Source organism: Hippopotamus amphibius, chromosome 10, assembly GCF_030028045.1.
Source record: "Hippopotamus amphibius kiboko isolate mHipAmp2 chromosome 10, mHipAmp2.hap2, whole genome shotgun sequence".
NCBI classification, from domain to species: Eukaryota; Metazoa; Chordata; class Mammalia; order Artiodactyla; family Hippopotamidae; genus Hippopotamus; species Hippopotamus amphibius.
In genome coordinates, this window is record NC_080195.1 from 2,054,263 (window position 1) to 2,066,934 (window position 12,672).

A 12,672-nucleotide genomic window follows, 5' to 3' on the forward strand; every position below is an offset into this window, starting at 1 on the left:
TGTTTTTGTGCATGATAATTTCCTGTGAACAATCCCACTAAAGATTGTATATCAAATATGCCTGGATCTAACAGTGCTCTGAACAATGCTAATATTGCCTTATTTTTCTGCGTATTCATATTTATTATGAAACCCACTCAGAGGCTTAACTGCTTATCTTGTACCTACGAGAATAATCATCTCCCTTTTCAAGACAGTCATTATTTGAGAACACAATATCCTTAGCATAAATGCACACGTTCCCAAGATTCTAATTAGAAGGTTGGCATAGTTAGTGCGTGGAAAAAGACTCATCTTTTTAAACACAGGCCTGGATTTGTTTTTGAGCTGATGTGAAATATCTGAGTAGTCTAATATTTCAACCTTTGTAAAACACGATCGTTAACAAGGAAAAGGCGGCATTTAGCACGTAACGCAGCAGTCCCATATTTAAGTAGGTCGGATATAAATACACGTCTATCATCGTGATGAAAGAAATGCCATCTGGTTACACTGCTAACGTACAGGGCGACAGATTACAGGCCCTTAAAGGGCGGATGCACTGCTGTCAGTGATTCCGGAGGCCCACGAGGGCGGGGAGCACCCCTGCGACTCACCTCTGCATCTCGGCCTCTCCGGCCCCGCGCTCCAGGTGCCGTTGGCGTGGCACTGCACCAGCCTCCGGCCCTCCAGGTAATACCCGGAGCTGCAGCTCAGCACCACCTGGGCTCCGTACTCATTCAGGGATCCTGACACCAGCCTCCAGGTGACATGTTCTGACAGCTGCGCTTCAATGCCGGGGCAAGTGACCGCTGGAAGGAAACACACGTAACGTCATCACTTTGTTCTTAAGGGGTCTGCCCAAGCCTGCTTCCCATGGTAAAGGCCTTCTGTGTGAAACTCATTGTGCTGCCAGGAGAGAGGCCATCACCCACCGCCCACAGAGCCAGACGAAAGTGCTCCCACATGCAAAATGCATCCCACAGCCTCGCGGCAAGTGCACTGGAAGTCTGGCAGGGGGACTGCATGTAAAGGGGTAAATCACTTCCACAAAGTCTCGAGGTACACTGAACATGATCATTCGGTACATGAAGGCGTGCACAGAAAATCGTTACTTCTAATTTGTCTCTATCCTCTGAGAAACTTGAAAGAGTAACTGAGTAATTAAAAACCAGCTTAGACCAAATTTTCAGAAAATCAGATGCCCTCATTCCCCTCCTCCCTACGTAATGCACTGTGAACATATGCCTGGATTTCTGAGCACACAGAATCCACATGCGTACGCATTAACACTGTGCAGAAAAGTGTTTAACGAATCTTAAAGGAAAGAATCTATTCACGCCCTCAGGAAATACAGTAGATTTACAGCAGCTAGTTAATAAAAAGCAGTAGCAACGCTTGTAATAACAGAAGGAACAGCAGTACCAGAGTGGATTCAGGGATTTATGAAAATGCCAAAAAGAAATGCAAAACTCGGTATACGTAAGTATATATAGTTTCTGAAGAGTACAACAACATTTAAAATTAGTTTTACAATGTTAAGAACCAGAACTCCACGTCCCTAAATATGAAACTGCATCAGCCAATAACCTTCACAGTCAGCTGCCCATAAAGCTGACCTGATTAATTTATTGATCCTAGAAGAACTAGCTAGCAATACCACAGGTTTTTTTTCAGAATGATATTAATAAATACATTTTAATTATAAATTCTATACAAGTTCATTATAATTGAACCATACATATCCAAAATGTTGCAAAAATCCCATTTAATCTTCTCTTAGTAATTTTACCATTACTATGTGCAAATAAACAGGAAAAAATAGTCCTTTGGGGTATTATTACAATAATAATATCAACAAGGTTTAAAATGTGAAAAGAATTTTCTAACTTAAAAATGATCCTTAGATCTAGTTCTCTTAGGTATTTTTTAGAGACAACAATTATCCAAAATTTATATGGATATGCAAGGGTTTTACCTAAGTGATACAATTTCTTTTTCCCTAACCAGATTACCTTTAGAATTCCAGGCATGATTGTCATTTCTGAAAAGACTTTAATGTCTTTAACCTTACAAATCCACAACTCAATTTCAATCCTGCTGCATATTTCAAATAAAATCCATTTCATTTCACCAAAACTGTGCGTCTAGAATTAACTTGATCGTTTTTAATTACTGACTGAACTATCTTTTATAAACTCCTTTTCTGCCAGGAAGGACTCAACGTTGGCTCACACACTGGAGTCACGAGTCTCCTTCTGCTCACGTCGTCCGCAGCAGTGGTGTCCACATTCTGCACGCGCACCTCCTTCTTTATGCCAATGGTATCTGGTTTGCTCTGTAATCATCCGGTTCTGGTTTAACTGTGTGCTTGCATCTCCGTCTCCCTGCTGGGCTCTAAGCTCTTCTACTGTGAACATCATGTCTTTCTACAGTTTTTTTGGAGAATAATGTCTGACTTAAAGCAGGTGCTGATGACACGTTCTACGTCTGTGTGTGTGTGTGTGTGTGCGCTTTGAAAAGTAACATGCCAAAAGAAAATGTTGTGGTAGCAAAAACAAACAGCCCCCGCCCCCCACAAAGAAACTGAGGGAATCAATGCATGTGGGTGGAAGTTGAGAGTGAAAAGAAAAGTGAGGACGGGAATAAACACTTATCCAACGTCTACCCTGCCCTCTGTTTACTAAAGGAAAGCAGGGGAAAGGTGGAGCTTTCCAGAAATTTCTGCAGATGTGACTTTATTGGATATTTTCAAAGATGCCCCGAGGGGGAGAAGGCCCAGAAATGTTTATTCCGGTGGTGAAATCGAGTTCTGTGAACCGAGATGACAGGAGGAGACCAGTCCTCCAGACTGTGGTTAGCAGGTGCCCTCTCGGTGAGTTTTCCTACATGCAGGTCTGTGCTCACAAAAAACAAGGCAAAAGGTGCCCATGAAAGGATCTGCCCTCTGTGCCACCCGTCAGGCTGTCACAGAGAATGCGCTTGGCCTGGTAGCAAGGGAGCCACAGCCCTGCACCTGCCCTGGGGACCTTGTCGGGGGAAGCGGATCCAGAGCCTTCTGCACGCCCTGCACGCCTGCCTGTTCTCCTGACCACACCTCGGGGAGCGTCCAGCCCCCCAAGTCAGAACCTGGAAACTGTTCTCACGTGCTCCGCCCCAGCCCTCACCCGAAGTCACTGCTCCGTCCTCACCCCCACCTCCTCCGGCCGCCGCCCCACCACCTGCAAGTCGAGCTCTTAACTGTGGTGAAAAACTCCACCTGCATGTCCTTAAAGGAACTTCATAAAAAGATTAATCTCCTGCTTCTTCATTAAAAACCCCAAAGTTTCCCTCCAAAGCTTAAATAATTGACCGTATGACATGCAAAGTATGGTAAACATTTGTACATTAAATAAAAACATCACTTTTACTCAGATCCAAGAGCATAATACCACAGCCATTTGACACTTTTGAATAACCATTCCATAAAAGCACGTGACTAGCCCTAAAATTTATCCCATTCTGTGTTCTCCTTGAACTGTCCATTCTCCAATACCCACAGACCTTCATTCTAATATGTTTCATATTTAAACTCTTTCATGAATATTTATCAGTACCAAACTGTACTGTAATTTTATTACCAATATATGATTGATGAGATTAACAATACAATAATTTTTCATCTATTTTAAACACACAAAGTCATATTTCATTGGGAATATACCAGTTAATGAGTGACCTAGATAAGGCTTTTTTTTTACTGTTCACGCATTACCAATTACCAGAAAGAGACTAGGTTTAGCACTGATTTTATTACTATATTTTTATGGATGTTTTATTACAGATATTGTATTTATGTTAAGACAGCTTAACATAAACAAGGAAATGGTAAGGGAAATTGTTTTGTTACGGTGATATCTCTCACTCATACTTGGTTATACACCAAATATCACCACTATCAAAAGCTGTTTGATAGAAACTGCTTAAATTGCATTGGAAACGGAGACGTTAGAATCCACTAGACTCGTACACAGAAAGCCACTGGCTATGTCCACACCTGCACAGTGCTTGGGACTCTTTCCTCTACCTGGTGCTCTGGAGGTTTTTGTGTTACTTTTCTGTTTGTTTTCTGGTTTTTTGGTTTCTTTCTTTTAGATATTCAGGTAAATTTGTATTGAAGCACATAAATAGAAAGTGCATACATTGATATTACACAGCTAAATACACTTCTGTGTAATATACACACCCCCATCTGACCAGCAACCTAATCAAGAACCAGGGCTGCACACCCCCCCCCCACCAGCTTCACCCCCGCCCCTCCCTGCCCTGCACACTTCACTCAAGGGGAGAAAGAATGTGAACAACTTCTAATGACATCAGTGACCGTCTAAACCCTATAAGACAGTGGGCCCTGTTTCGAACCCATGTAAGTGGAGCCACGTGGTCTGTTACGTCTGACTTCAGGGTTCTGCATTTGAAATTAACCCATGTTCAGCCATGGAGCTGGAGTGCTTATTTGTATTTCTATATATAAGCCATTGTACAAATACATATGATCAATATATCCATTCCTTACTGATGGCCATTGAGGTTGTCTCGCATTTTTGACTTTTACAAACTGCAGCCTTGAGCATGTCCTTAGATGAACATCCTTACGCAAACCTGTAGGTGTATTTCTAGGGAGGAACTACTGGCTCACCAGACACTTTCAGCTTCAGGACACGCTACCAGGACACACATCAGGACACGCTATCAGGACACACATCAGGACACGCTACCAGGACACACATCAGGACACGCTATCAGGACACACATCAGGACACGCTACCAGGACACACATCAGGACACGCTACCAGGACACACTAACAGGACACGCTACCAGGACACCCATCAGGACACGCTACCAGGACACACATCAGGACACGCTATCAGGACGCGCTACCGAACACTTTTCCAGAGAGAATGTGCCACCTTACGACTTTCACCAGCAACGCGTGAGAGGCCCAGTGGCTTCACATTTCTACCGATGCCAGGTCCCCTGCCTCTTCATTTTACGAGCTTGTACATTCTGGTGTGGGGTGTAGTGGTACCTATTTGATATTCTGCATTTTTCTCACTGGAACTCTTTAAACAACGCTGTTTGATACATACCTTTACCCTTTATCAGGCTCTTAAACATATGTTTTGAAGAGTACAAGTACTGAAACTTAATGTAGGCCAACACAGCTACCAGTCCCTCGGTCACCCGTGTTTTTGTGAGCTTGCAAAGTCTTTACCGGACTCAGGCTCACGCAGGTGTGCCGGTGGACGAGGGGAAGCTGGATTTTCACAGAAGCTTTACGTTCCACCTTTCACGTTTAGCCTGTAATCACCTTGCCTCGCTCTGGTCTGTGCTGTGGGGCGCAGGTCCAGGTTCACCCTCCCATGCGAATATCCAGTGGGGCCGTGCACTGAAAAGCCCTCTGTCTCTTCCCTCACTGGGCTGAGCGTCCGCTCTGTCGAAAGATCAGCCAGCACTGTCCTGGGCTCTGTGTTCTCTGCCAGTGGTCTGTCCTCCCCTGGCCCAAACCACCCTGTTTTAAAGCCCGTGCCCGTGTCATAAAACCAGGTATCAGGTGCGCTGGGGAAAGGCATCCTCTGTGAGTCAGGCCTCTCTTGGGGAAGACGCTTGAGGAGGACTGCAAGGAGGCACGCCTTGTGCTGCAGCGTCTACTCCGGCAGCCGGGTCTGGGGAGGAGTGAGATGGAGGCCTAGGGTTTGGAAACTGGCCTCCTTTCACCTTCCCCTCGGACAGATCCTGAAACAAGCCGCACACCTCAGGGTTGCGCTTCCCTGGACGAGGCCACTGTGGGCCAGGCTCTGGAGGACCCAGCCCTGCCACCTGCCAAGACACACCTGCTTCGACTCTCCCCGCCACACCTGTGCCAGCAGCTGCACTGCCGGGGGCCCTGCTTCTCGCACACAGCTCTCTTTGGGGGAGCAGCCTCCTTCCTCCAGTAAGACACACGCTCAGCCTTCAGTCGCACGTCACAGGGAACCGTTCTCGACTGGATCAATGAGAAACTCAACATGCCCCCAGTGAAGGCGTCCTCGGAAAGGATGCTCTGGGGGACACGCCCTGTATGAGCCCAGGGGGCTGTGGCTTCTGCCGTGTATGTATGTGAACAGGAGAAAGCATGGCACACGCACTGAGACCACACACACACACACACACACACACACACACACACGCGCGCGAGGGCCGAACCCCGGGACCCCCGGAACACGGGCTCCAGGCCTCAGTGGTGAAAGGAAAACAAAAGGGAACCATGTCAGGAGAGCTGAAGGGGTGTCTGCAGCCCATGAGACATCAGCAACTGCCTTCCGTCGTTTCTCGGTTTTCTACACGTTACTGCAGCCAGAGAAAAGCCGATCAAGCGACCCAAGGATTTAGGAGCATTGGCCTGACGACCACAGAGAGCATTTCATTTCAAAAAAGGATAATATGTTTAAAAATTTTTTTTAAATTTAAAAAATAGGCTGAAGAAAGTGAAAATTGAGAAAACTTCCCTTTTCAGACAGAAACTTGAAACAGTAAAACAAAGTGCCAAGGAAACAATCTGCTACCTTGTGACACAAATATATACATACATGAACACACCACACACCTATGTACACATACACACATATAAACACATACACATACACGTGTATAAATTATCTACGTATACATCAATACGGATTGTATAAATTCAACACACACATATAAAAGATTACATAAATCAGTGCATAATTGTTTAACAGGGGATTATTTAGAAAAGCTAGAGTGCTTCTGTTGTATTCTTATTTTTTAAAATTTCTTCCCACCATATCAATACCTTGAGGGGAAAAAGAAAAGAGAACAAAATCCCAGGCTACGAGAGGAATACAGGTTTATATAATACCATATTCAGGGAGCTGCAAAGAGTGTGGATGTGGAACTGGATACTTAAGAGAGACATTCTCACTTTGTGACGTGAGACATAACAGAATAAGGCAAACCTGAAAAACGAGTGGAGTGACGGGCCACGTGGGGCTGAGCTGAGAAGCAGAGCAGGGACCCGAAGGCATCATTACAGCAGGAAGACGGGAAGGAGCCGAGGGCGCCGGGGGGAGGGGGCAGGGCCCCGGAAACTGCCTCTGCGGGCGCTCGCTCTGCCCAGGGCCGGCCCTGCCGCGCAGACGCCAGCCGCCGCGGCCACGAGCATCTCCCTCCAGACTCACAAAGACAGAGCTGAGTTACCGTCAGAAGCACACAGCAGCCTGTGTGCCACTGTGCTGACATGTTTAGAGAAAACACTTCATTCTTCCTAACAAAAATCTCTCAGACTAGAATTCCCTGGGGCTTTCCCCGTGTACCTGCGCAACGGCCTGAAGTCACGGGCGGCCACTAGCACGGCTGCTTGCACGGACTTGCATTTGTTTAGCGTTTTCAAAAATGAATTCCCTTTTCACACTGGAGGTATAAACGTGTACATCATTTCACACTAAGGGACCCTCACAACGGCACGGGGAGAGGAGGCACGGTGGTCTTGCTGTTATTTGCATTTTACAGACCAGCCCAGGAGCTCGGCTGCCCACACAAGGCTAGGACCCCCACCTGCGCCTCTCTGAGCCCATCTCTTCCTCCACAACTAGACAGCTGCACTGATTCTGTAAATGACGAAAACAAGTGACACGAATTAAATCAGTGAGGACTCCGGGCACACCAACATATGAATATCGCATAAATAATGACAATTTTTAAAGAATGTTTTAAAATGTTGGTCCATCTGGAAAATGTAACAAAAGAAAGCAATTTGTTCACATACATCAGGACTTACGACCATTATAAGCGAATCAATTGCCAGGTCAAGTTTAGTGAAATTAAACGTCCTCCGTAACAGGCAGAGTTGATGGAGTTGATAGAAAGTGCTCCATCTGCCAGTCTACCTCATATTCCTTCCTTTTTTAAAACAGAAATATAGATTACCTTCTATCACCTTAAAAAAAAAACTCTTACAGAATAATTTTCCTCTTTCAAAAAATTCAAGAGAAGATGTACGGATGACCATTCCCAAGTCACATGGTTAACAGCATGAAGGGTGGACATGGTGGGTGCAGTTTTGAATTAAAAATCCCTAAATCATCCTCCTCAAATCTGGCCTACTGAAAGCACAGACAATAAAGTCTCTGTGCAGAAAGGATGCAGTTTCTCTACCTTGTGAATGTTTCAGAGACAACAGAAAATATCTCACATTTTACTTGAGAGGGACTGGCTTTTCATTTTCCTGCGAGCAGTTTTGATTTATGACAGACTCATCCAGCCAGTGGCGAACCACGCAGGCCAACAGTTGTTCTGTTTAAGACACTCAGACAATGGCAGCGTTGCCACCATCAATAGGGCCCTTTGGCCTTCCCTCTCATAAATTACAGACTCCGCTCATGAATCATCTGTGACCTTCTAATCAGCCCCAAGATGCAGGGAGGCAACTGTCTTTTCTTTGTAACGCAGATTTTCCCCCATCACGAACTCAATGTGGGTAAGTGCTCTTTATTACCAAGTTCCGTTCAAGCACATTAATTAGATTGATAAAATTATGCTCTGACGCCACTGGAGTAAAACAGCCTAACCAGCCTCCCAACTACCTGTATTCACAACCTAGCACACTTCGCGTGTGCCGGTAACACCTGCCTCACTGGCTGGAGAGTGGCAGAGCTCGGCTTAATTCTGCCCCATCAGCAGTGCAGGAGCAAGGGCTCTGGCGTCCGTGAAGCGGAGAACCTAGGACACCGCACTGACAAACGCCTTTCCTACCACCTGACTTCAGCATCGCCCACGGGAAGACCCTTGCACACAGGCTGACCTGAGACCCTGGGATCCTGTTTCAGTGTTCTCGCCTCGGAGCATACCCACGTGATGAGCAGGGTTAGCTACGCGTTACTTAGGATAAGAGCAGGTGGGTGGAGAGAGTTCCGAAGTGAACGTCTAGGGTGTCACTTACAGGCACCCCTCAGGGCTATTAGCATTTCCGAAGCACAGACGAAAGCAGGCCGGCGCCTTCCGAGCTCCTGGTTCCCTCTCCTCCACGATTCTTGCCTGAACCTAGACTCTGACACTCACGTTCTCCGCATCCTGGAACGGCCAGATTCTCACTCGTTCTTGCGATGACTGCCTTTTCCACGTGTGAAGCTTCCCAAACCCTCATGAGATTGGACATTTTTTCTGCCCTGGGCTTCTTGTCATTTTGTTATTGTGGTCAGACTTAATAAATATACGTTAACAGAGTCAGACCGCAGGATGCTTACACAGCAAACTGTAGCTGCGTCAAATCACTGACGCTCCACAACCTAGATGCCAGCCGTGAAACTTGGTTTCAACAAGAAAGCAAGACCAACACTAAAGTAACTTCATCCACGGGGTGACATTACATGGCAAATATTGTTCAGAATTGTTTTTGCGATTCTATCATCTAGGTTCCATAAGAAATCTGTTTTTAAAATTACATCCTATGGCTGATTTTATAATTACACAACATGAGTCTAAACCAAGCCCTGGGAAGGATGAAAACTGTGCTTCCAATCCAAGTGTCTGTGTGTCTACAGAGAGGGAACGAGAGAGGGATCCCACAGTGCCCTGCCTTGCTGATTTGGGGGCGTTTTTGGAACTAAATTCACTGCAAGTTGCCTTAGTTCATCATATCTCCATTCTTTAAAGAAGAGGGGCCCCCATGCAGCTCTTGTCCCCAGTGGAGACCACGGCCCTGCACTGAGAAGCTACTGGGTGCCTGGCAAGAAGAGCAGACCAGGAAAAGAGGGAGAGAAGATTAAATACTGTCACACCAGGCTACAGAGGGTCCCATTCATTCATTCTGTAAGTATTTATAGAGTTACCGCCGTGAACTAAAGGGATACACGCACCCGCCCTTGAGCAGCTTGCACCTGTTGGAGACGGACTGTGGACAGGCACAGCTAGTGCAGTCCAGGCCTGAGGCCCACAGAGGACCCGAGTTCCCCAAACCCTGCACGTACTGCTGTTCAAGCGTTCTGGGCAGACGTTACTTCCTCGTACGTATCAGGGAGCCAAGGGACACCTTTAGGTCACAACTCTAACTAAAATACGAACAGCTGGAGGGACCCACGGGCAATCGCTGGAAATGAAATAAAACGAGCTGGAAAGATTATATAAAGTAGAACACAGTTGGCCCTGAAGATTAAGGGGCAAAAACACATCTGAAATGACAGAATCTGGGTCCTTTAGAGAACTTAACTCCCCAAAAGGACCGCACTCACAAAACAGGTAAGACGTTTGCACAGCTGTGACCGACAGCCTTAAAACGCTTCGTCGCCACAGGACACACGACAGCGAGGTCTGTCCCCGTCCGATGCTCCCAGAAAGCGGCCTCCTGGGGCTGGCGGCGGACGCGGTGCGCGGGCACGCATCACCTGTGCCGCCAGCAGGCCCGGCACACGCAGACCCGGAACTCCCCCTGTGCCGCCACGGCTCCGGCATGAGGCAGACCCTCGGCGACCCACATCCAGTCTCAGTAAAGAGTTAAAATGAGAAGAAATGAGCCTCGAACGTGAGCCCTGGAGACTGTACGACTGTGGAACATACGCACCCTGAAACACGCTTATTCATGACAATCTTCACTTTAGTCAACCCGGGCGAGAAGTGAACCAAGCTGATTCACCACTTACGTTTACCACTTGTCAAAGCCGAAGTGCTTCTTATCTCTTGAGGTCCCATGTACCAATCTACACGTTATTCAGTTGGTAAAGAAACTTCTGAACCAGTGCCACACCAGCACAGGACGGGCCTTCGGGAAACACACATCTCCGCGTTTCACAGGAACCAAATTTTCTGACTAAGAGGTAAAGTTTTATGCTTACTCTGCTCAATTTCTTTAACTTAAATTAAGGGAATAAAAACACCTTCCCCTCAAAAAATTAAATGCATTTTCCAGCTTTTGAACACCAAGAAACTGTTATGAACTGTCCACCTCTTCCTTTTCAAAGTCTAATAAACAATGGGGAAAATATTTGAAAGTTTGAGATGAAACTTAGAAAACGGAAGGTTGACGTCCCATTTTATTATAAATGTTATATTTATTTTCCTGTCCTACTGAATGAGTAGCAGTCAGTATCAAAAACGGCTTTAAATTGCAAATTGACTTTTTGCTCATTTAACAATCATTTAACTGAACATACTATAACTTCCTTAGACTGGGAACCTCATTTGTACGTATGAAGCAATTCTGTTATTTAATTTTTTTCATTACACCTTTAAAGCAGTTGTACAACTAGATGCATTTAAAACAGAAAAAAAATCAAATATATGTATAAATTAAGCCAGCTTATGTGCTGTAATATTATGTCTTATGTGAGCACGAAGTAGTTCTCTTAATTGATGTAACATTTCCTTTGAACTGCCAAAGGCCTCTCAGCCCTGACTGTTCCAGGGAATGTTAGACATGAATATACACTGTCTTTGAAATCATGTGGCTCCACTACAGTCCTCAAACAAAAGCTGAGTCCCTCCCCTACCACCAGCTATTGCATACTTTTCAGAACGAATTACATGCTAGCTTAAAGTGGCAGCTTCTTCTTGTCTCTGGTCTCAGTTTTATAACATGTAAGAATTAAAAATCATGAGAGAAATCAATTCCAACAGGCGGAACAGCATAGAGATGGGGAACAGGGCTCTCTCCTCGGTTTCTTGGAAACAAATCCTGAGTGGGCGACCCTGTCTGTGAGTCTGGCCGACCTGACCCAGCTCTTGCTGCTCCGCATCTAGAGGACGTGACACCGCGGCTGCATCCCCATGAGAATTAAAGGGGCTGATGTGTGTGAAGCTTTGGGAATCCAGCCTGGAAGATACGGGGGGTCCAAGACTAGTCCTACATGCGCTCTCGTCCACATGGTGTGAGCACCTCAGCACCTGAGTAGGTGTCAGACTCCCCCACGAGCTGGGCAGGCTCCCACGTGGACTCATAACAGCTGCCTTTTGGAGAAGTCAGTTCAAAACAAGGACAGAGATTACAAATTTTATCCTCATCGCCATGAGAGTTCTTGGGAGGATCTAAGCAGCGGAGGGTCACGTTGTGGTTCATACACGCTTAGAAGAGGAGCTGGCTGCTGCGTGAGGGGGCTGTGGCGGGAGGTGAATGGGGGTCGTTTCCCAGGTGCGGGGGGCGGGGACTCTGTGTGCGTGGCAGTGACCTGAGTGGGCAGATGTGCTTCCTGGGAGGCGGTGACGGGATGTGATGGAGTGAGTGTGGGATGGGAGGAGGCGAGGCGGTGAGGAAGGGCCGAGGGGTGTCCAGGCTGCTGTTCTGAGCCCCCCCGCCGTGGGTCGCCCAGGGCACCCTCAGACGCACAGCCTGGCTTCTGCTCCCCTTCCCTCCTCTGCGTCCTCTCCTGCCCCAGTCTCGGGGCGTTTCTCAGAACCGCAGGGACTCTCACATCTTCTCCCCTTACACTCACCCTCACTTATCATGAAATCTATTTAATACGTAAACTCTCTCTTTACGGGCTAGCGGAACGCAGAGCCTGGGCTCACGCTGACCACCGGGCCGTGTATTCCTGGGCCGATCCTGGGAACGTCACAAGCCCTGTGCTTTCAGGACGCCCAGAGCATTGGTACCGGACCAGACGGTCAGCACGGCACTTTACCGGTGGCAGCAGGGGCCCTCCGACAGGGCACTTCAACCACAA

At 46.9% G+C, this 12,672-nt stretch overlaps 1 protein-coding gene across 1 annotated transcript in view; it reads right to left on the reverse strand.

Moving 5' to 3' along the window:
- The window catches only part of CSMD1 (CUB and Sushi multiple domains 1), a 1,409,269-nt gene that overhangs the window by 61,615 nt on the left and 1,334,982 nt on the right, over positions 1 to 12,672 (reverse strand). The window contains exon 51 of the mRNA XM_057697717.1: positions 597 to 791. Coding sequence (XP_057553700.1) covers positions 597 to 791 — 195 coding nt within the window. The remainder of the gene's footprint in view (positions 1 to 596; positions 792 to 12,672) is intronic.